The 24,850-nt window shown below is 37.1% G+C and overlaps 1 protein-coding gene across 3 annotated transcripts in view; it reads right to left on the reverse strand.

Annotated features, from left to right (window-relative positions):
• Positions 1-8,776: 8,776 nt before the first annotated feature.
• pitpnm3 (PITPNM family member 3) overlaps positions 8,777-24,850 on the reverse strand; it is a 79,629-nt gene continuing 63,555 nt past the window's right edge. For 2 of the 3 annotated variants that reach the window (XM_079886134.1, XM_079886133.1), the window contains exons 11-19: positions 20,083-20,283; positions 19,488-19,636; positions 17,008-17,124; positions 14,038-14,154; positions 11,464-11,612; positions 11,081-11,230; positions 10,557-10,740; positions 9,222-9,350; positions 8,777-9,117 (exon numbers count right to left, since the gene is read on the reverse strand). In XM_079886134.1, coding sequence (XP_079742260.1) covers positions 8,797-9,117; positions 9,222-9,350; positions 10,557-10,740; positions 11,081-11,230; positions 11,464-11,612; positions 14,038-14,154; positions 17,008-17,124; positions 19,488-19,636; positions 20,083-20,283 — 1,517 coding nt within the window. In that variant the 3' untranslated portion in view covers positions 8,777-8,796. The remainder of the gene's footprint in view (positions 9,118-9,221; positions 9,351-10,556; positions 10,741-11,080; positions 11,231-11,463; positions 11,613-14,037; positions 14,155-17,007; positions 17,125-19,487; positions 19,637-20,082; positions 20,284-24,850) is intronic. The other variant, XM_079886135.1, reaches the window with a different exon arrangement.

A 24,850-nucleotide genomic window follows, 5' to 3' on the forward strand; every position in this document is an offset into this window, starting at 1 on the left:
GCTATTTCTGTCAGGTATAATGTATTGTCCTCTGCGTTTAGCTTTGGCAGTTTGGAATGAAAATAACCCAAATGTGAAGAGCCTTTCACCTCCTGTGCTTTCTGTATCAGCAGGTTGCGGGTATAGGAAAATAACAGCATCATTTATCCTGCTCAAACTCTATGACACATTTGTAGCTATAAAGAGTTGGCGAATGTGACTTTTATGCACTTTACCATTATAATTCAGCAAAGTTTATGCAGCAGTTGGCAGTGAGGCAGCTTCAGTTTACTTTTGTTTTGTTGTTTATGTTTACTTTGTTATTAAAGTTACGCTTTCCAGTTCCTGCCTCTTTCTTCCCTGAGTCTTGAACTTTGTTATATATATATATATATATATATATATATATATATATATATATATATATATATATATATATATATATATATATATATATATATATATATATATATATATATATATACACACACATACACATTTTCCAAGGTTTTGAAAACCTTCGGTCAAGAAGAACCTGAAAGGAAGAAAGATAAGGACAGCATAAAAAACCTGCACACTTTGAATTAAGCATTAGCAAATTAATATGACCTTTTTTACTATAATACTTTGGCGAAAGATATACATTAGCAATTCTGTTTATTTCAAATGCTGCCTGGTTGGTACATGACCTGAATGCTGCCATCTTTGCTCAGGCACCATTCTGGAGATATTTTTAGCAAGTATATATGTCAGACAAAATAAACTCATCACCATTCCTATATCAAAAATAAAATAAAAAACAATGCATGCCACACACGCTCAAATAGTTTCATTTAATCATCTAATAATTTTTGTTGTTGTTGAAAAAAGTGTTGGTGTGCCATGAAGCCAAATACACAGCTATGCACAGCTTGAGCGCTGTTACCCAAATAGAATATAGAGGGATAAAGAAATAAGCAGCTAGACATCATGTTTGCAAATCTTACATTGACAAAATCAAACAAGCACATAAACATATACTAAAGAAGAAGAAAAAAAAAACCTCATTAACTCAATAACTAATAAGTATTAAGAAATAACCTGATGACGACCGGGTTACCTTCACCTGCCACTTAAAACACAGAGTCCACAGTTTCCATCTAATGAAGATGGGCATTGTTCGACCATTTTAGAGAGAATGTACTTTCACAGATAATTGGTTTCAGTGATGTAAAAACAGCCACTTTGCTTTGTGGTTAACATTGATCGTTACGCAATCAAAAAGTCTAGTACATAGTGCACATCCTCTCTCGGGAATGAAAGCGGTAACAGTGATTGAGGCTGTCCGGTACATGTTAACCCTCAATGTCAGGCTGGAGGATGGTTACGCTCTGAACCAGGACATCAGGGTGGTCACGTGTCTCGCTAAATCCCCTGAGGCTTTCAACTGTGGAACAAAACCCTCAATAGAACTTTTTTCATCTGAGTCTTTCTCAATTTGACTTTTTATACACTAGACCAAAAGCAGGAGCAGGTCAAACTGCTTTCTCAGAGCTTTAATGGGATAGAAAAAAAAAGATTTTTTCAGATTAGATCAGAGAGATCTTTTCAGAAAGATCAGATTATTATCCTCCTCCTCAAACATCAAATTTCATGATTTGTTTTCCTCTCAAGTTATGAAACTATATATACCAGATGTGCTAAAAATCCAAGATCGTATAGTTAGTAAATCTCAAAATAAAACTCCGTTTATCACTTCCAGGCATCAATAGTTGGAATAGATGATGTAATAGTTATTTTTCTGGATGGGGTAAATATCGAATTATGGGCTATCTCAGGAAGCACGACTGAATCATCTGAATGATTCAGCACAATGATTTCAGCATCTAATAGAATAGGTTACACACTACAGTAAGGCTGAATATCATCTAAAACCCACAAAAGACAGGGAATTCAAGTTAAATGTTGATGCTTAGGTTGAAGGCAGAGTCCATTGTGGTGTCTGTGGACAAAAAGAGAAAATGTGTTCTAGCCTACAATACCATAAATGCCTGGAAATGAGAAATAGAAAAGTAGAGAAGAAATGAAAAAAAAAAAAAAAAAAAACTAAATAAAACAAAAAGCAAAAATCTAAACCCTAGAACAAAATAGCAATAAAAACCAAACCAAACTAAAAACTAAACAAGAAAGAAAACCAAGCAAAACTGCAACAAAGCACAACATAAAACCCCTAAAAGCTCAAAAACCAAAATGTAACAACAAAACAAATAAAAGAACAGCAAAAAAATAAAAAACAAAAACAAGATTGAAAAAGTTTCTCAGTACACACACACACACACACAAAAAGAAAATCACACAAAGAACTAAAGCAGAAAACAAAAGAAACGTGAACCCCCCCAAAAAAGACTTGTTCACATTTATAAGGTCCTTACCATACACAAATCCAGCAAATTCTAATTGTGTATTCTTGCATTGTGAATATTTTAAAATCCTAAACTATTTTCTGCTATTTCACAACCGTTAAGGCAGTAATGATGATTCTGGACATATCAACAGTGCCTTTAACAGGAGCTTGCTTGAGACACTGCTGGATGCTACACGACTTTCCCATGAACGACAGTGAGTTGGAAACTAGTCCCCGGGGGATCATGGGCTTGACCCTGCAGCTGAAGAATGTTCTGTAGCAGGATATGAATTCTGACAGACTAGCTGCTGCATGTAACAGTTTGTGCAAGAGAACGCTAGTGTGTATTTATGGTTATTTTGCAGAAGGTTTTTGCTTGTCAGGTAAAAATAAGACCTGTACTTAAACCAGAATTGTCCAGTAAGTCATTTGATACTAAACTGCAGTCTCAGAAAGTTTTCAAACCACAATGAACACCGAAAGTGTTCTACTGTAGTGGAACTACTGGTCTTAGGGGCCCTCTTGAATGGAATCATGTGTTTGATTGGCTTCCATTAAAAGGATGGAGAGAAAAAAAAGAAACTAACTAAATTATGTTGCCGTGCTAGGACCAATCTTCATAATGACTTGTGGCAATGTGTCATTATTCATTTTTAAAGCTACCAAGTTAAATCTACAGTATTATATCAGATTGAAATAGGCTTGGTCTCTACTTTGTGAGGTTTCAAATATGGCCCCTGCCTTTGAAAAATGTTTGTGGCATTTCTATAAAAGGAATAGAGTTCGGATCAGATCAAATGAAATTGCAAAGTGTTCAAATTTGTATTCATCTATCTTTTAAACAACCACAGGTCAGGATGGGACATTTTCTAGTCAAAGCAACCCAATGACAGCTAAATATAAACATGATTTTGCAGAGAGGATGATTAATAGTAACGTTCATTTTGGTGATAAAACAAGTGATTATCTGCAATATTTGCAAAGAGGAATTACCACGCGAGTATGATAAAGATGCATTCAATCAAAAATGTGCTACAATGCTGGCACGTCGAGAACAATAGATTAAAGAGGGCCCATCAATAATCCCAGCGATAAATTCACACAAATTGAACCCGCCAACCTCTCCAGCACATTTCTGGAGCATTAATCTGCTAAAGTGTGTGAATTGTGATAAAAGGACTATTTCCATTGCATGCAAAAGAATGAGCGGGATACATTCATTAAAGGGATAAATCACCCAAAAATGACAATTCTGTCATTAATTACTCACCCTCATGTCGATCCAAACCCGCAAGTTCTTGTTCGGGAGACAAATGAAGATCTTTTTGATGAAATCTGAGAGCTTTCTGTCCTTCCATTGACGTCGACGCAACTGAAACTTTGACGCTTCAAAAAGTTCATAAAGAGATCGTAAAACGAATCCATATGAATTGAGGTTTAGTCCAAATTTAAACAGAAAACATAAACAGAAGCTCAACCGAACCTGCTTGATGCACGAGAAGCTCAAGCGTGCTGTCTAACAGACAAGAATTAACCTCATTGGTTCTTGCTGAAGCTCAAACGTGCTGCGCAACACGAGAATGAACCTCATTGGTTCTTGCTGAAGCTCAAACGTGCTGCGTTACACGAGAATGAACCTCATTGGTTCTTGCTGAAGCTCAAACGTGCTGCGTAACATGAGAATGGACCTCATTGGTTCTTGCGGGAAGCTTAAACGTGCTGCGTAACACGAGAATGAACCTCATTGGTTCTTGCTGAAGCTCAAACATGCTGCATAATATGAGAATGAACCTCATTGGTTCTTGCTGAAGCTCAAACGTGCTGCGTAACACAAGAATGAACCTCATTGGTTCTTGCTGAAGCTCAAACGTGCTGCGTAACACAAGAATGAACCTCATTGGTTCTCACGTCAAGCAAACATGCTTGAGTTTCTGTTAAGCTACCTATGGAAGGACACAAAGCTCTCAGATTTCATCAAAAAGATCTTCATTTGTGTTCTGAAGATGAATGAAAGTCTTACAGGTTTGGAACGACATGAGAGTGAGTAATTAATGACAGAATTATTAATTTTTTTCACATTTTTGGGTGAACTAACCCTTTAACAGTAATAGCCACTGAGAATATTTGTGCACCTGCTGACTTTAAAAGACCTGCAACAATATCCTGAAAACTGTCCCTTGAGAGGGAAAGAAAAAGTTAATTTCACTAGAAACCTGTTGTCTGCACATATGTCACTTTCAAGAATATAAGTTATTTAAGCTTAGTTCAAACTACTCAGAGTGGCGGACACAATTGAGTGCTGAAGACAAAACCGACTGGTTTGTTTTGGTTTTAATCACTCACTCTTTTGCTCAGGGATAATTTACACCAGCGCAAAAGCGATTTGCATACATATTAAAGAATAGGTCAGTCCATCTAAAGCGTTGTGACTCTTGACAGAGTATTTAGTATAATAACACTGAGCTGCTTCCCGTATGTGTGTGTGTGTGTGTGTGAATTGATAGAGCTATACTCAGAAAAAGTCACAACTTGAGACGTCTTCAAAGTACTGACAGAGCCAAAGTTTAAATGGATATATCGAGCAGGTTTTACAATGGTTTATTGAGTTAGTATACAGCTCGGTATTGGCCAAACAGAAGCACATCCACTGAAATAGACTGACTGGACCAAATACCACAATAATACATGTTGTCAAGAGACCTTTTATGGGAGGCCACTGACACAGTTGCGTATTGAATATGTCCTTTACATGTTTTTAAAATACAAATATACTTTTTCACACACCATCCAAGAATATAGATATTAGACAAATAAATATACATCCTGATAAGGCTGAAAACAAGTCCATATACAGTATATTGACAATTCAGCAATGTCGTTTCAATGATCACACACACAAAACAATTAAAAAGTCTGCCTATAAAATCTACACAAATTACAGGCTCGGTTTAAAACTTTAACTATCAGAGGATCAAAAGGCCACTAGCACAATCTCTGATTAAAAATATATACAATAAATACAAAAATATCCAAACTAACACTCACACAAGACTTGCATACAAGTAATGTACATGCACACATATAGATACAGATCCACACAGACCAAAACACTCATGCCTACCCACTTTCACACAGTTTCTAGGGCAATATAAAGAATTACAGTTAAATATACAAGTAAATAAAATAATACATACTTTAGTTGTGAAATTGCAATTTTCAATAGACAGCCCCATACAAAATACCAAAAAATCAGTAATTGCAATAGGAAAAAATGTGACATTACAAGAACTGACTATGGACACCCTCTGGCAGAGTCATGGTGACACCAGCATTATAACGGCCTGATAGTGTCTTTTGTTCAAACACAGTAGATTATTTCATTTTTTGTATTGTAACACCAAGGTTATCCTCAAGTATAGCATCAAATACTAATATAGTATGTTCTTCAACAAGACCATCATACTCAGTGAGATGGATTTACATGTAAACAATATCAATGTCTGTTTGCGCAAGTCGTACCAATAAAACTGATTAATGTGACAAAGACATCATGACAATCAAAGTCACGGTACGATACAAATTTAAAATAGTAATTTGGCCAGTGCACTACAAAAAATTTTTTCGCAATCAGATTTTTTCTTTTTAGTTTTCAGTCAAACTATATAAATATTCTTTACAAGATGCATTTGCTTAAGAAACAAAATCAGAGGATATACACACTACCGTTCAAAAGTTTGGGGTCAGTAAGATATTTTAATGTTTTTGGAAGTCTCTTATGCTCACCAATGCATTTATTTGATAAAACATACAGTAAAAACTGTAATACTATGAAACATTATAAAAAATTTAAATAACTGTGATGGCAAAGCTGAATTTTCAGCAGCCATTACTCGTCTTCTGTGTCACAAGATCATAATATTTTTATGGAAACAGTGATGTTTTCAGGATTCTTTAATGAAGAGAGGGAAAAAAATGCATTAATTTCTTTCAAAGATAATAATAATAAAAAAAAAACGTATGAACGGTAGTGTATATTCTTTAATACAATTCTTTAATTTTTTTAAATAATTATTATAATAATTATAATTTCATAATTATTTTTCCTACCCTATTGGAATTTTCATTCAAATCTAACAATTTTTCTTTTATTTATCTATTCCCAAGATATACTGTCTAAAAAAACAGAATTCTTATGCTTCAAGTAAATTTATCTTGTTTTAAGGATGTTTAAATATTTGTACTGGAAAAAGAGACAAAATACTGATTAAGAAAATGCTTTATTGCAGTGTGAGCACTGCTGCAGTCAGCTATTGCCACGCTCATAAACATCAAACACACTGCAGTATGTTTGTCTCAGTGCCACTTATATTTACAACATGGGTAAGAGACAGGCACAGAAAAACCATCGATGGTTATAAATCTGCTTCTGCTGTGTACCAGAGAGCTGCGAGTTGTGGCGTGACCCGTCAGAGGAGTGGGCGGAGTTCAGCAGCATCGCTGTCAGACTGTGTTCTGGCTGAGTGGCTGAACAGAGACGGGGCGACAAGAGTTCAGAGCAGGTCGCCACACTGGCACAAAAGGTTAATGTACAGTTTTGCAAGTCCATCTGGCCACAAGCGGGCCGTAGACAGCCGCCCAGAGAGCAGACAAATGCCTGCAATATTAAAATAGAGGGATTATTGCAAGAGTCAGCGCTGCCACCTGTCCGAGCAGCGGGATGCTCGCCCTCCCTTTTCCTCCGTATTGCTTAGGCACGAAGAAATTTGATGTTTTCACTTATCAGATATCCTCTTTCTTCCTGACAGGTGATGAGAGGAATCCTTCAGAGGATGCTAAATAAATCCAGAAGCTCCTGACGTACAACTCCAAAGCATCACGGACGGATGAAACATGGATGAAATTGAATTTGGAAACAAGACTCCTCTGCTCCTGCTGCTGAAACAGCACTCAAAGTTTGTGTGCCGTTGCGTCAGATCCATTCGGGCGGCACTTCACTTTTATCGGCTCAGGTGGGATCTGTCTTATTATATGGTGTGTAATATCTGCAGAAGTAGTAAAGATGCTGTGAGGTTGAGGGAGGAGAGAGATTGTGAATTAAGGAATGCTTCGCACAGCAGTCACGCTCCAATGAGCGCCCATATAAATATCTATTCCATTATGAAAATCATCAGAGAAAATTACAAACGGCCGTGGAAGGCATCTATCTAATCATTATTTGGAAAAGGGGAAGAGCGCTGGAGTCGGGGCATGTCTAGGCACTCTATTTGCGGATCACCGGGCCCAGCAGAGAAGCCTCCCAGTTGCACATTTGCATTCAGATTTGCGCAGCGTGATGAGATATGAGGCGGTGGGAGGCCCAGGCTGTATTAATAATCCTTCAGCCTTTTCTACAGTCCTGATTATGAATGAGGTGGAGCTGGAGGAGCGGTACCCTCTGATTTAACGTAGATGTTTGGAAGGATGTCGAGCCACTTGTACAGTCCCTAATCACTTTTTTCCAATTTGACGGGATAAAGCCGCTAAATTATTCAAGGAGAAAACCGATAACATGGGGGGTGAGGTCTTACTGGGGTCTGAATACAAAATATGGGTTATTAATTCAACGATGCTGAAATCGAATTTAGGAAAATTTTACAGCACAATTGCGATGAGATAAGAATATTAGATTTAAAATCTGAACATGCTCCATCTTCATTTAAAATCTATTTATAATGATTAGAGACTAAATCAAAACAGCCTAAAAGGTTGTTCGACAAAGGATACGTTTGAGTGTTTAAAAATGAGGAAAAAACTGAATGGGGCTAAATGTTTTTCATGGATTACACTTTTTTTTTTTTTTATTACCAATGCATTTTTTACTCACAAAAAGCTATTTCTACCATTATACAATTTTATTGTATATTCATTTGTCACTTTTTATTTCCAATGAATTTACATGACTTTTCCATTTTGTGATTACAGGGTTATTCAAAAGAAAAAGCTATTTCTACCCAATAAAATGTCAATTTGTAATACATTTTAATGTATATCCATTTGTTTGTATATATATATTTAAAACTTGTATTTATTATAAAAAATATATATTTATTAAATGACTTAAGATTTTACTAACTTTTCTGTTTGTTAACAAATTAATATAGGAAATATGATTTCAGATTACATTTTGTTTTATAGCTTTTTTAAAAAAAAGTTTATTTTAAATCTTTTTGTCTTATTTTAAATAATTTTAAGTGATTTTGCGGCCCCCCTTGGAAGTGTGCTGAGGCCCCCTAGTGGGTCCCAATCCCCCTGGTTGAGAGCCACTGGTCTAGAGCATGTTTACATTCAAATAGAATTGCAAAAATGTGTTTTGTGTGAATGGCTTACCTAGGCTCTGTCCACCGAGAGATCATTCCCATGTGTCCTTTTTCCACCCCTGCTATGTTTCTCTTTGGTCAGGGAGTGGTGTCACCACGGTGCATGGACCCCCGTGCCCACATGGCATTGCCCGGACCCCCTCCACCCCCGTGGTCCTTGTCCGACTCGGGTTGGCTCTGTGCTCGTTCTGGCTTAGGGTTGGGTGTCATGGGCGGATCAGGCTGCTGCACCGACATCGTGCGACGAAGGTGTGTGCGCTTACACAAGAAGTCCGGTTTGGCCGAAAGACCAAATGAGCCCTTTCGAAGCACCATTCGCACTGAAGAGGTCTTCTTGGGCCGGGCTCTGTGACTGAACTGCAGGGAGGAGAGATGTACCGCGTAGCCCTCGCTCAGGAACTGTGATGGATCACAAGACATGAGAAAATATTAGAGAAAACTTGATCATTTTTGACCAGTTATGGTGGAAATTGAATGATAGACAAGGAAGAATCAAAGTTAACCTGGCACTGATTCTGGTACTTCTTGGAGGGCCGTCCCACTATATATATCTGGTTGGGGCTGAGGTCCAGCATGCTGTAGACGGAAATGTCCTTCATGGAGCCATAGGCACAGTTGATTTTAATGTGACACTGCCAACATGAGAAAAGGTCAAAGTGTGATAGACGGCCTGAGGATACACTACGAAAACACCTCAGTTCCTGTGTGACTACTCGTGCGTGAGACAGGGGAAGTGAGCGTGAGAGAACTAGGCCAAGAGATACAAAAAAGGAATAAAGAAAAGTGATGTTCATTCCTATCATGTTCATTCAAACTATAAAGGTTTGGTGTCTATAACATTTTTTGCAAGAAGTCTCTTATGTTCAGTGTCACATGATCCTTCAGAAATCATTCTATAGGCTGACTTGATGCTCAAGAAACATTTCTTACTATTTTCAATTTTAAAAAAATCCTGTACTGCCTAATATTTTTTGTGGAAACTGAGATTTTTGGGGGATTTCTTTAAATGTAAAGAAGTTCAAAAGAACAGTGTTTATTTATTATAAATGTTTTTACTGTCACTTTTGAACATTTTAATGTGTTCTTGCTAAAAAAAAAAAGTATTAATTTCTTTAAAAAAAAAAAAACTAATCCCAAACACAATTAATTGAATTGTGAGTAATTTCTGAATTTGAAATAATCTCACTGGTTTTAATGGACGTTTCCAATTCTGCCATTTTGTCAGGTGCTTTTGACATGAAAATCTGGCAATTTAATAAACAATTGAGGTGTTTCTTCATTTTTTCTTAAATTACAATATTTCAAATCAATGCATGTTTTCTGAAGAAAACTGTTTTAATTGGTAATTAATTTTTAAAAATGTAGGTCCTCAACTTCATTTTCTTTCATGTTAGTCTACCAAATCATCCTCCAGCAAGTGACATCATTTTTGGTGGCAAGACAACAGCATTAGAAATGTTTTTGATGAAATCTGTGATGTTTTGATGTATTAGTTGGTTCTTTTTTTACTCTTATTTTTGATAAAATCACAAAATCTATATAACATGAAATTGGAAAGATGGTTAATTAAACAATAATCAAATTGACACCTTAATTTTAATCCCTCACTGAGAAATGGTTAAATTCAGCTTTTTATTTACATCCTGCTTGGCTTCCTGTTCATTTTCCACAGTGTACATAATAAGACGTTATGATTCAAAGCACATTTCTGAAAGTCTAGTGTACCCATTTATAGAAACACTTACACCTACAACACAGCCATTTATAGTATAGTTTCATTCATATATAGTTCAAAAAAGTACTGCAGAACAGGAATAGATGACAGCAGACAGATTTACCTCTTGCACCAGGTTCCTGAGGAAGATGGTTTTCTGGCGAAGTGGGTCGTGCACCAACCCCTCTGAAAAGAAGATCATTCCCTGGGGGAAGTTGTGTTGAGACAGCCAGGACACAACCCTCTGCTTCTGCATGTCTGGACGGCCAGTGATGTAAATGATCAGGTAGCCGAGGTCCTGCCAGTGCCTGCACGCAAAATACTATAATTTACCCTCTGCACAATCCCATGATTTGGGGACTGATTTCAGGATAGTCATAGCGCCTGGTCCTCCAACAACAGATTGCATTTGACAAAGCAGTAAATTTGCCCAAGGACAGTCTGGGAAACAACCCAAGATTGGCCATTTGTGAATCCCAAACCCCATCTGATATCTGGTATCAGCACTTCCCTATCTGTCTATTAAATGAAATCCAATTGTGTTTCACCGGCAGGCCAGTTCTTTTCAATATCGCTATGGCATGAAATGAAAGCATCGATTCTTTCTCACACACATTTACACACAAAGCCACCAAGTGAATTTGTTACCTGACCACATCCACAGCTCCGGGCCGTACTTTAGGGTCACTGCCCATAATAGAGACGCTAGCGGCAAATGAACCGTCGATGCTAAAGACGACACACTCCATCCCCCGTGGCAACACTGTCAGGAAGGCCTCTGCGCTCGTCTGGTCACCCCTGCGAGGAAAGAGAGACATGAAGTGCGAGGAGAACCAAGATCCGGCTCTTGATCAAACCCGAGATCAATTTAACAACGAGGAGTTGTTCTCCTTCAGCCCTCAGGGTGAGAGTTTTACGAGTGCCAATTGAACGCTGCTTGGTATCCTCGCAAATTATCCCCGCTGAGACAACCTTGAGATACAGCACTTTTGGATACATTAAAAGTAATCTTCAGAGTCCCATTGACTTACTTGACAACCATTTTAATGGGGTAGACTCCAACGGCCAGCTTTTTGGTTTTGGGAATGGTGTAGGTCACTCTGCCACTGCTGTTGGTCACCTCAGTGTCTAAGTGCACCCAGCGACCAGACTGTGGCTGGGTCATCACGTACACATCGACCTGAGAGACAAAACAACAAAGAAAAAGACAGTGAGAAGGAGCGAATGAGATGGAGGGAGATTACTGAGGCATACTAGGGTTGTCATGACACCAAAATTTCAGTAGTCAAAATGTCAATTTTGATACCACTGAAAACTCTATTTTGCTATTCAAAGTACTCTTTATTTGGCAAGTTAAATATTAATATACCACACCATTCAAAAGTTTGGGGTCATTCAGATTTCTTTTAGAAGAAATTAATACTTTTATTAAGCAAAGACGCATTAAATTTATTAAAAGTAACAGTAAAGGCATTTATATTGTTACAAAAGATCTCAAACAAATGCTGTTCTTTCAATTCATTAAATAATTCTGACCTCAAACCTTCTAATAGTAGTGTAAATATTTAGTTTATTAAGTGCAAATATTATGTTCATATTAATATTATATTATATACAGTACTGGTCAAAAGTTTGGAAACATTACTATTTTTAATGTTTTTGAAAGAAGTCTCTTATGCTTATCAAGCCTGTGTTTATATGATTAAAAATAAGTGAAAAAAACACTAATATTGTGAAATATTATTACAATTTTAAATAATGGTTTACTATTATAATATACTTTAAAATATAATTTATTTCTGTGATGCATTACACCAGTCTTCAGTGTCACATGATCCTTCAGAAATCATTCTAATGTGCTGATTTATTATCAATGTTGGAAACAGATTTATCAATGTGAATAAAAAGTTAAAAAAGAACAGCATTTATATAAACTGTATGTCATGCAGTATTCAAGTATTTGTCAATAACATTAAATTGTAATTAAAAATCATTCAGAATTAAATAAAGAGAAGTGTTTTTTTTTTGTTTTTTTTTTTCTTTTCAATATTGCTTTGATTAATATTTACAACATAAATAGATATTTTAACAACAATATTAGATTTATTTTCCAACCTTTTAAAGTATAACGATAATGTTTACATTATAACTTCGCCAAGATGGCCAATATTTTAGTTATTGGCTTCAAAATGTAAATAATGAATACTTTTCCGTATTGATGCATCCCTGATTCTAACTGTGCTGACAAACTGCCTGGGAGCTCCTCTTCCCCTTCAATCAGTGGTGAACCAGGTGGAACAAATCTTCCAGGCAATCTGGGCGTGCCAGTACCTGGCTCTGTTGTTGTCTTTAGACCGCAGTGAAAGGAGCATTTATAGCACCACAAGACCAAGGAAACTTCATCTTTGTCATCAAGGTGACTGTGCAAGACCAAGCCCTCCACAAAACTGTAAAGGACAGCCGGTAAGCGCCATATTGGCCATGTTTGGCTAGACTGACTTAAGCAGTGCAGTGCTAATGATACTCTGGAAAACACAGACTCTTAACTCTTGTTGACTTTGATAGGACTTTTGTAGTGGTATTTGTAACTTCAAATGTTGTTTGGTTTTATCAAACAAGTGGGGTATAAAGGAAAAGTAAGAAAAGCCAAATTCATTGTTTTACAAAGAATGTGTTTGAAATGGTTAAGTAATTTTAAACTTTGTAGAAATCTTAAGTTCTTAATTCAGTTAAAAATGTATAGTCTAAAAATCTTTGGCTAAAAAATGTAAGATCTAGTAACTTGGCTAAAAAGTATGAAAGTTATTTGGCTAAAGATACTTGGTTAAAAGATAAGAAAATATACATTTTGAAAATTAAAATACCAACTGATTTGTTTTGGTAAAGCATATCTAGTTGTGTGGCTACAATGATACCTTAGAATAATTCTTTACTATAAAAATACTGCTTAAAACTACTGATTAGAAAATAAATTGAATTTTTTACTACTAAAAATATTTTGAATGTATTTGGCTAAAATGTGAATTTAGCTAAAAATATACTGATTCTGATCATTTGATTTAAAATGGTGGGTATTTATTTTGGAAAACATTTGCTTAAAAGTGGAAACCTTGTATTTTATAATGGCAGTAATGTGTTTATCTGAGTTGAATGTGAATAATTTTATTTAATTTGGCTGTCAACTCAAATAACAACTTGTATTTGTCATCTCTCTTTTGAGGTTTTTCACCTGCTTACTGCCCATCAAAGAATGGTAAATAAAAGACAAACAACTGATCCCATGGCTGTTTATTGAGTGAAATCCAGTTAAGATCTTCAGTGGGGAATTGCACAAGAAATAGGTCACAACTTGACACTAACTGTTTACCTACACAGCCACATATTATCATAAGGTGCAAATGCTCTTCCAGAGAACAGAGTGAGTACTGATACTGTAAGGGAGCATGATTTTATGTTCGAATCAACTTGGGGTCGAAGTGCCAGTGCTTTTGAGTACTGTTGCACTATAAAAAAATAAAAATCCTCAAAACCCCCCACTGACATTTATGCATGCAAATAGCTTGTTTGAATGTATATTGACAGATAGTGGACCAGTGCTCTCTCACCTTTTCACCGGTCAGAGTTACCATATCCAGAGGACCATACATAAAACGACCAACCAGGGTCTGGTGCCCGTCCTCGGTTGCAATGATATCATTGACTCTGTGGTTGGCAGTGACATTCTGCAGACAGAAAGTGGAGATATTAGGTTGTCTCTGCTTTTAAAAATGTTTTATCATTTGCCAAAATAAGAGTAAATGACACTGATAATACACCATTACTGCCTTGCACCATTATTGATAGATGGGGGGGAAAAGAGAAAGGGGCAGTTTCATAAGTATGCAGTACAAAGTCCTTCCAAAAGAGGGTGTCATACTCTAATCCTTCCCTTCTTCAGTACATTTCATTTTAATGATAACGCTGTTCACACAGAGCCCAGTGAAGATAAATCCTACAGCCCCTGCTGAGTGTGAAATGTGAAATTAAAGCAAGCAAAAGACAGAGCTATGCAAATCCTGAGAATAACTGTCCGCAGTCACCTTCATGCCAGCAGAGGAAGCACACAAACATAGAGAGGAAGACAAACACAAAAAGCTTTAACTCTGCCGCTTTATAGAGCAAAAGCAAGACTTTGAGACGGCCTCTGAATTCACAAAGCTTCCCCCATAAGCACGTCTTAAACGTCACACTCACATACCAGCTATTATAGTAAAACTAATACTCTATGCATCGTCATACTGATACTTGAATTAGCAAGCCCCACTAAAAAAATCAGTTTAAGTTAATGTCATGTAAACATTGACAACCAGAAATCGCCAACTCTCTTTGTAAATTAATAATTTCAGGTCATTTGGTCATGTTAGTGTGAATGTCACTTTAAAAAATAACTACTTAGCATGGTCACTTTAGGATGAGAAGCTAAGTACTGTGACTTTGTAATATTATGCTATCATGTTGGCATGGCATGAGTCCACACAGAGCTGTAACAGCCCAGTAAATAATTAGACCACACAAGCTAATGAGACTGATTGTGCAGATTTATCATTTAATGAAGCGGTTAAACATTACCCAGCTTGCAGCCATTTGCATATTGATCAAGTCAGTCAATAAATCATCTTGGCATGGGCCTATACATGATTGCCATTTGATGGGCTATCCAAACAGACACATACTGGTGCGATGTGCACACACTGCCAATAAGCAGCACACCGCAATATGTGCTGGTGACACACCTGAGTGGATCTTCAGACACAAGACTGATCCAACATAGGAGCATGTTGCTATGTAGGAAAAGCATGGATTCAGGTTGGTGCCAACTTTATGCCTTGCAGGTCGTTCACTGAGCCAAAATGATGCAGCATATATACACAAATGCACAAGTGGATAAAGACATTCTCACAACAGAATCAGGAGAGTCTTTCGAAAACAACACGACCGCATAGAAACACCTTTGAAAGGCTAGCAAGAGCTCTGATCAAACTCTATTGAGGCCATCAGCGCATTGAGAAGGGCTCAGCGGGCGGAAGAAATACATGCAATTTCAGATCAAGGTCCTGAGTGATCAAAACACCATCCCTGTGAAAAGAAAAGGTAGCGGCGGTAACACACAGAAGTGTTTCTGCAAGCTATACTTAATTTCAGTGAAGGACTGGGAAAAACTGTTATGGCGGGTTCTTTTGAACATGAGCCTAACACATACCCAAGTAAGCCTGCACAGGCACCAGTTTTCAACAGCACTGTTAGGTAATTGTGTTGATGTGCCTCCGAGCACTAAATCAAGGTCGGCTGTGATGCTTATTTTTGTAAAGCACAGATTTCTGCCCACACACACTGAGCTATTGTGCCGCATTTGAGAAACTCAAAGCATTGGCAGGGAGGGGATATTTTTAGTTCTTCTACAATGTCAGGACTCTGCTGCAGTCCACATTTTTACTTGAGTGATATGAGTGTGTGAGTGTACGACTGTCTGCAGACCAGAGTCTGAAATTAATCAGGGCTCCGGGGTAAAAATGCCATTGAAAGGGACATACTGTAAACGCTCTGAATATTTAAATGTAGGGGCCAAAAAATGTCCCCAATTGAAACAGCTATTACACCAAATCTACAATGACAGCAGACAGTATACTTTACAATCTGACACTCAGACCAGCCAATTATTTTAAATTAAGCACTGATATTAAAATTCTGCCGCATATCGATAAGCTGATAAATATTTGTATGCTATGGCCGATAATATTCTAAAAATAAAATATTAAATATAAAAAATGTAAAATATTCCAGAATATTTCTTAAATGAATTCAAAAAATAAAACACTAACAATTCAGATAAATCATTTTAATGCGCCATTTTAAGTTGGCAAGAAATGGAAATTTACCCTTTCTATTTTCTAAATGCATATTGTGAACCATTCATCAGTAAGTTTAAATTTTTTAAATCATAAGTGGATTATTTGGTGAAAACTATTAACGTATGCCAGACTTTTCCAGTCATTTCCTCCTCACATTTCTTATCAATCGTCTGCAAGCTCGCATTCAGATTTGTCTCCATTTTTCCAATCCATTTCACTTAGATGTGTGTCACAATATGATAAAAAATTATCTGGACCAACTTCTGTTACATTGCAATAAGGATCCAACACTGACAGATACAATAAAAAAACCTATCAGACGATAAGCAATATAGTATCAATATATCATGCAGTGCAATTTATAAGGCTAGAAAAACAATATTTCCACATATTAGCTTCTGAAAATCAATTCTAAGGGTCAAATATTACCTCTTAATAAAGATATGACACTGCTGCAAACAGATAGTTCAATCACATTGACATCTAACTGATGGCTAGCCTTACTCAGCAGATTTCATGCACAGAGGTCTACAATTAATCACCACAGACACTTATAATGAAGAAAAAGTTGATCTTGCATCACGTCATCAGCAGGCCTGGGCTAAAGAGCAAAGCTTAATGGTGTTTGGAGATCTTCCAATGCATGTGAGGGTGTGTTTTTGTCAGCATGGCCATGTTTGTCCTTACCCTAAGCTTGACGTGCGTGCGTCTGCGTAGCCACTTCTCTCTTGGGCTTGAAGGGGAGAAGGGGGCGGAGTCAGAGTTGTCTGTCTCTTGGGCTTTCGCATAGTCACAATGCATCACCTGTCAATCAATCACACAGATATTAGCAACCAACCATTACTGTCATCAAGAGGCGGTTTAACCTCTAAGAGAGACTAAAGGTAAAGTGTGTAATTTCTGCGGCACTAGAAACGCCACACAGCAATTGTTTTTAAATAGGTAATAAGTTTTCCGCTTGCCCTTGGTTGGACAAACATATAATCCCACCCTAAATGTACACCACTGGTTAAGCCAGATGCAGAGATGTTAGACAATAAATTGCTTATAGTAGCACTACACATTATACTTGGATAGAAATTATTCAAAATGGACAATAAAATGTCAAGTCATCTATTTATATAGTGCTTTATACAATACAGACTGTTTCAAAGCAGCTTCACAGTTATAAGGAAAACAACAGTATCAATGATACAAACTTCATCAAATATGAATTCATTCATATTTTGTTGTAAAGCAGCTCCAAAAGGATAATATAGTGTAATTATTCAACTCAAGTCAGTTCAGTGTTGATTCAGTTCAGTTTAAACTGTTTAAAATGTGTAGTAATGTGTTAAATCCAACTATGAATCAGCAGTATAGTTCTTTTTTCTTAAGGATTAAAAAGTCAAGCTGTAATCATTTTCCATGCAAGCGCAGATAATAAGAAATGCTATTTCCCTAAGGATAAACAACAAAACATTCTTTAAATGCTGCAACTGAGCAGGTCTGATTGAATCAAAGTGCAGGTATAAAAACTTCAAATGAAATAAAAGTCTCATAATTTATCTTCTTTTTTTTTCTGTTTCCTGCAGCAACATATCTTGCTACTATGAGAAATGCACCAACAATCAAAAGCGTTTTTATGACCTCTGGTATTTCACGAAAAAGTTCACTCAGTGGATTCGGGTGTAGATGAAACGTCTTTGTTGCTGCAACATTTGAGCCGTATCAAGGGGATCATGTTTACTAGTCTTTCGTGTTACTCTTAAGGCTTGAGGATTTGCTGAATGTGAGATGAAAGCTACATTTGAAGACATAAATTATGTCAATCTTTGACTTTGATGAAGTTGTTTATATTGTATGCAGACTGTCAGGGAATGCGCTAACTGAATACAGGTGACACTGAATCCTAAACCAGACCCATCATAAGACAAGATCCAAGTGATCATTTTTCAGTTCAAATGACAGTCACAGCCAATCAGAATATATTTAATTGTTTAATATACAGCTATGTGGAGCAGGTGGTAGGAACAATGAGATTTTAGTGAAGCTGCATAAATATAAATCACATGACAAGCTGCAAGTCTCATGTCAATGTTTTTATTGTTAACTAAATATTAAACCATTTTTTTTTCCTCTGACTGAAATTAACCTTAATAAATATTAGATTGAACAAAAACTAATAAAAATGTCAAAAGCACATAAAAAAAATTACCAAAATTCAAATGAAAACTAAAAATCTTTATAATTTGTATTAGTAAAATAACATTGTGCCACGTTGCTTGAAGCGAACATAAATGGATAAAAAACCCTAATTTCTCATACTAAATGACCCATATTCAAATCTCTGAATGACACTTCAGCGAGACTTATCTAAATGTATAAGTGGTGTGTAATGACTTGATTATGTCATAACTGTGTCTACAATAATAGCTTTCTCAGGCCCTGAGGAACGCATAATACGCTAAGAAGAGTTAACACAAACAGATTAGACTAAATACATAAAACATGAAACCAAAGCACAAACTTTGCACATAGATAACAACACTATCTGGCATGACACCTAAAACGAACACTGCAGCTGGAACTCTTGTCAGCGCTATCTCTCTTTCATGCAGGCAAAGACAATTATGAAGGAACTGCATTCAGAAAAATAGATTGGTCTATGATTTGCCTAAATTGACTACTTCCTCTCCACCTGTGCCGAGACATCTTCTTAAGAACGAATTTAATAAGAGGTGCCATTTGCATTTGACACTCTGAAGTGAAGCCTGCGTACATCTGCATTACGAAGTACATCAGTGATTTGATCTTCAAAAGTCTCTGAAAGTGAAGGATGTGCCACATTTATTTGTCTCTCAGCCAGAGGTTCGGCTGATATGAATAAAAAAGGCATATAAGAAAAAGATACAGCCCTTCGGGTGAATCGAAATATCCAGCACAAAAGACCAAGAGGAAGTAAGGGGATGAGTAAGAGAAACAGACAGAAATTCTGAGAACAGGGTATCAAAAATCTTTCTTCCTTCAGTCTTGTAATGTTGTACTAATTTGAGTTCTCTGGCACGAGGAGAGCAATAATCAGGGATTTTGAAAAGTTATTTACATTTATTTGACCTTAAAGATGCATAATAAAACAGTTTTACAAAATCTGAGTGGACCTTGGCTGTGAATTGCTGTGAATGTACCTGTCGCAGAAGGAAGGCGACCACATCGGTTGATTCCCAGTAGGAAGCGTGGAACAGGTGAGGCAGAGCCACTGTGGGAAACGCCGTGAGGACGTCCGGGCAGTACAGAGAATAATCCAACCGCTTAGACCCCCACCATGTGCTGGAGACTATCACACACACATACATTTACACAGTTTAGTTCAGTAAGGTTTATTTATTGTTTCCCCACATTTAAGTCTGTTTTTCTAAATAATGCTCAACAGGCACACTCGCCACTATTGTACCGTTATATATTTCTCATTATCGTGAGACAGGTCTTGTAAGTATAAAGCAGTGTAAATAAAACTGCCATGTATTGGACTAATAACTGCCTATGTCCTTTCTCTGCAGCTGAGATACGATCAACTTAAACAGGGTTAAATACACTGCGGCAGGTCTTTTGGCAGCACAGCGAGCTCTTAACACTGCATTGCTTGGCTGGAGAGCAAAAAGCATCACTAATTATGAGGTACGAAGTAAAGAGTAGGTCTGACGAAAAGATGAAAGAGCTTTAGATAAACTTAGTGAGAGTTTAATTTTGTGCCCGAAGCTCGCCCACCCGCTGCCCACTCACTGTTGGCGATGGTGCCGCTAAGCCTGCTCTCCCAGCAGCCTGATAACTGGCTGTCCATGCTGGTCAAACTGGACCTGCGGACCTCAACGCCCACCCGCCCACCTGTGCTGTGTTCCGTCTGGACAGAGGAGGATTGCGGAGCGCCCACTGGAACCGCACTACCGGGAAGGAACACGTCAGGGTAGCTGTGGATATCGTTGACTGGAGGGAAAACAGATCATGATAGTGAAAGTTGGAAAAATAGACAGGGTTATTGATTAGGGGTTGGAACGATATAAACATTTTGGCTTCGGTACAATATCAGCCTCTGGTACTAATATCAAATCAATACCTTAGGCAGAACAAACAGTCTTGAGTGACTGATGGAGTGAAACAAAATGAAACTACAAACAAAACAAAGCTGCAATAATACCACAGTTCTCCACGTTACTTTTTCATATATACACATACACATACATACATATATATACACACACACATATATACACATATATATACATATACATACATTTTTTTTGGAAACATTAAAATATTTAAACGTGTCTGATGTTATATGCTATATTAGGATCAGAGATTTTATTTGATTTAATGGAAAGACTATAAATATGAATTCATATGTGTGTGTGAAAGACAGAAATAAAGAGAACTGAATTGATTACAGACAACACCACATCATGACCCAAGAAGAGCCTGTTTAAATTGAATTTATAAAACCCTCAGCCACTACACAACCAAACAACAAAAGCCTCCCTTTCACTCTCAATATAACTCACCATAACGTCAAACTATGTTTGTGCAAGGGATCTAAATGCTTCCTGACAGAGATCAAGCACTCTCCTTTTCTCCCTCTTTGAGAATACAGAATGACATACAGGCAGAAATTCTTTAAGTGACCGTCCTGGCTAATCTGTTCTTTTATATGCCTGCTGCCTCGTGCACACGTGGCCTGTTATTTCTGACGGGGCATATTGAATCTGTTTTCATTAGTCCAGCAGCCTGTAGAGAAAACATCCCATTAGGCTGGCCCACATTACTGGCGCAACCACACGCATGTGTGAGCTTGAATATCTGTGTGTGACCTTGGCAGCTATGTGCCACTGACCACTACAGGTAGTAAAGAGCACCTCACCTCTGTCATTCTAGCAACTGGCTTCTCTCTCATTTGCCATTGCCATTGGCTCACAAAAGGCCAGGGCTTCAATTATGATGATAGTCACTGAAATGTGGGGGGTAGGGATGGTTGGATGTCAAGAGCGTAGGAACAATCCGAAAAGTGAGGGGGAGGACACATTATACATTATATCAGCCTCTTTTCACAAGTATGAATTGGTTTAAAGGGATAGTTCACTTCAAAATGAAAATTCTGTCATCATTTACTCACCCTCAAGTTGTTTCAAACCTGTATGAATTTCTTTCTTCTGCTGAACACAAAGGAAGATATTTTGAAGAAAATCAATAACCAAACAGTTAACTGGAACCCTTGACTTCCATAGTATTTTTTTTTTCCTACTATGGAAGTCAATGTTTCCAGTTAACTGTTTGGTTATTGATTTTCTTCAAAATATCTTCCTTTGTGTTCAGCAGAAGAAAGAAATTCATACAGGTTTGAAACAACTTGAGGGTGAGTAAATGATGACAGAATTTTCATTTTGAATTGAACTATCCCTTTAAATGCCATGGATACACTACACTCTTGTCCACCTCTTCGGACAAGACATAGTAAACAGTTGCATAGTAAACTGTTGTGTTTACACGCTGCTCGCAAAATCCTGTCATTGCCACTGTAACGATTTTCTTTAGCCTTATAACAGGCATTATGAGGTTGACAACGTTTCCTTTTGTCAGTAGTTGAGTTTCCATCCAAAGTTGCGAATTTTACTTATGCACAAAATTGGAATATGGCATAAAACATTTGAGAATAAAGCACCGTTTCCATCCAACAAAAACGTCACTTCCTGATAAACTGGCGCTAAATATCACTACGAAAAGTGGGAGAAACCACTGTATATAATAATTTTCCTAAATACCAATAAATTACTTGCATCTCAGAGTGCGCAAACGGAACACTATAAATGCGTTATCTTGTGCCTGGAGGCAGATGCTGCTGTTTGGGAATGTAGTCGTGTAAGGGAGTTCTGGGAGGGAATTATTCCAAAGACTTTAACTACAGAATCTTCAGGCATTTCAGAATGACCAAAATAGCATTTTAGATGCTGTGCAACGAGATTGGTCCACTGGTTAGTCCAGTCATGCCATCACATCGCAAAGTCACATGATTTTTTTGATGTGCATTGAGGAATTTATTCGGTTTATGCATTTCCATCATAGTTTATGCGCATATCGGATAAAAAAAATGTTTGCATAGAAAATAACATACGATTTTATGCGCATTTTAACAATGTATGCGCATCTCTGCGTTTCCATCCACCAGTTTTTGATGCGATATCCCAAAATGTGCATACAAATAGGTCAATGGAAACCTAGCTAGTGAGTGAAATTACGACAAGTTTTTCCATTTCAACATAATCCTTCATCTTGTTTAGTTAAAAATCTCTTTAAATAGGATAAAAACTTGCAACTCCAATAGAAAGCCGTATGAAAATCATGATTCGATTTGCGTCTTCTGCTTGGTTCTGTGAACTTAGAGGCTTTTGCTGGCAAAGAGAAGTGGCGTTTAGAAGTTTCTGCCAGCGAACCAGTATTTCTGAATAAGCTGAGGCAGGGATTTAGTTGGTTTGAAGCAAAAGTATTCGATGAACGTATATAGTATGTGCAGAGAGCGTTTGCTTAATATCATTATCTCATTTTTTAAGGAGGTGGCGTTTAGCAGCTTTAGCTTCTGAAGTAGTATATATAGTATCATGGCAAGGCACTAATATAAATGTTTACAATGTTATATGATGCAATATTTACTATGTTATTGTTGATTAAACTAATTTTCTGAAAGGCTAAAAATATAGATATATTAATATAAATATATGATATTTTTCTGCTGGTGGAAATCTTACAAAAAAGGAGATGGGACGAGTTATAATGATTGCAACAGCCCTGATAATAGGGGTCAGGAAAAGGGGAAACGATGAGCAGGACGGAGAGCTGGTGGACAGGGAGCACAATCCTGAGGCTGTGTGTGAATTCTAAACAGGGGCAGTCCTATCAGTGCTGGTCATCAGAATGAGCTCCTGCAATTTTATAGCTTTCCAGTCATGCTGACATCTCTGAGAGCTGGGCTAAGGCGTGTTCAGAATGTGCTTATGCCTGCTCCAACCGTAGCCACAAATCTGCAAAGCTCCAGAGAGCCAAGCGCTCTGCTCTCCTATCTGGGTACGTTTTTGTAGAGTTAACCCCCACAGTCTTTGCGCTTGACCTTTTCCAAGGAGTTTTTGCTGGGCGCAGGATGCATGGCTGCTCTGCTTAATTTCTCATGTCACTAAAGGCCCCAGAGCCAGACGCAAAATACAAATTCACAGGAGCTCTCTCTTCAGAAAGCGTGGACTGGAATCAGACAGCACCATTACACCAATCCTGGATGAATACAGGAAAAAAAGACTGCTCTTTATGCAGACATGAGGAACGGACAGGGAGACTGATCACATTTACGATACAGAGTTCATTAGCATTCCCAAAGCCATCTATTTATGTGAGCAATGGGCTTTTTACAACAATCCAGCTCAGTCTTACCAAGATGAAGCATGCATATAAATGGTAACAAATATATTCTGTTGTGATCACGACACAAATGAAAACATTTGTGTAAGAGATTAGTTTGACAAATGAACAAACACTTGACTTGTGTACAGCAAGAGTACACAGATGCAGTGCTAATACATCAAAGAGGATAACCAAAAACATATAATTAAATAGCCACTTCCATGTTCATGAGTCATCCATTCAATTACAACTGACAAGTAAGACATGAGCAACAGAGAGAATAAGAGATAGGGGATAAATGAAGGGGACAGAAAGTGAAACTGAGGCTGTGAAAGTGACAGTGCTCTGAAAAAAACAAAATATAAATGTTATTCAAAATTATAGGCAAATTTTATTACCATCAATGTAGTGTGATCAGATGTCACTTGGTCATCTATAGAGGGCATGTACACTACCGTTCAAAAGTTTGGAGTACGAATTTTTTTTTTTTTATTAAGCAAAGACGCTTAAAAATTTATCAAAATTGACAGTAAAGACTTTTACAGCATTACAAAAAATATATTTCAAATAAATTCTATTATTTAGAACTTTCAATCCAAAGAATCCTGAAATGTATGTCTTCTGTATGCAAAAATGTTTCCAATTCTGCATCATTCTGTTCTATTTGACTTAAATCAACAAGCGGACTCGAGATATCCAAATTGCAAAAATGACTCTAATTAGCTGTTTTTGTTTTTAATGAATCAATATAACAGACTGATTGAAAGCAATAACTATTAGAATCATCTAACGACTCCCCAAATCACTGAATCGGTGCAGTCAAGTTTGTTAAAATTAGTTTACTGAGACCGACATTTACCAACATGTAATTTAAAGATACACAATTGTATTATTTTCTCCAAAGAATTAAAATGGTATGCATAGGTTTGGTACATTCTTTTACATCCCTTTCTCACAAAACATGTCAGTGATTGCTGGTTAAACAGCAATACACTATACACCAGATGTGCACAACACAGCCCAACCCACATACAGATAGTTTTCAAATATGCCTGAAGGACTTGATTAGCTGGTGTGTTTAATTAGGGTTTAAACTAAACTCTGCAGGGCTGTGGCC

Source organism: Squalius cephalus (genome assembly GCF_949319135.1).
Source record: "Squalius cephalus genome assembly, chromosome: 11".
Lineage (NCBI taxonomy): Eukaryota > Metazoa > Chordata > Actinopteri > Cypriniformes > Leuciscidae > Squalius > Squalius cephalus.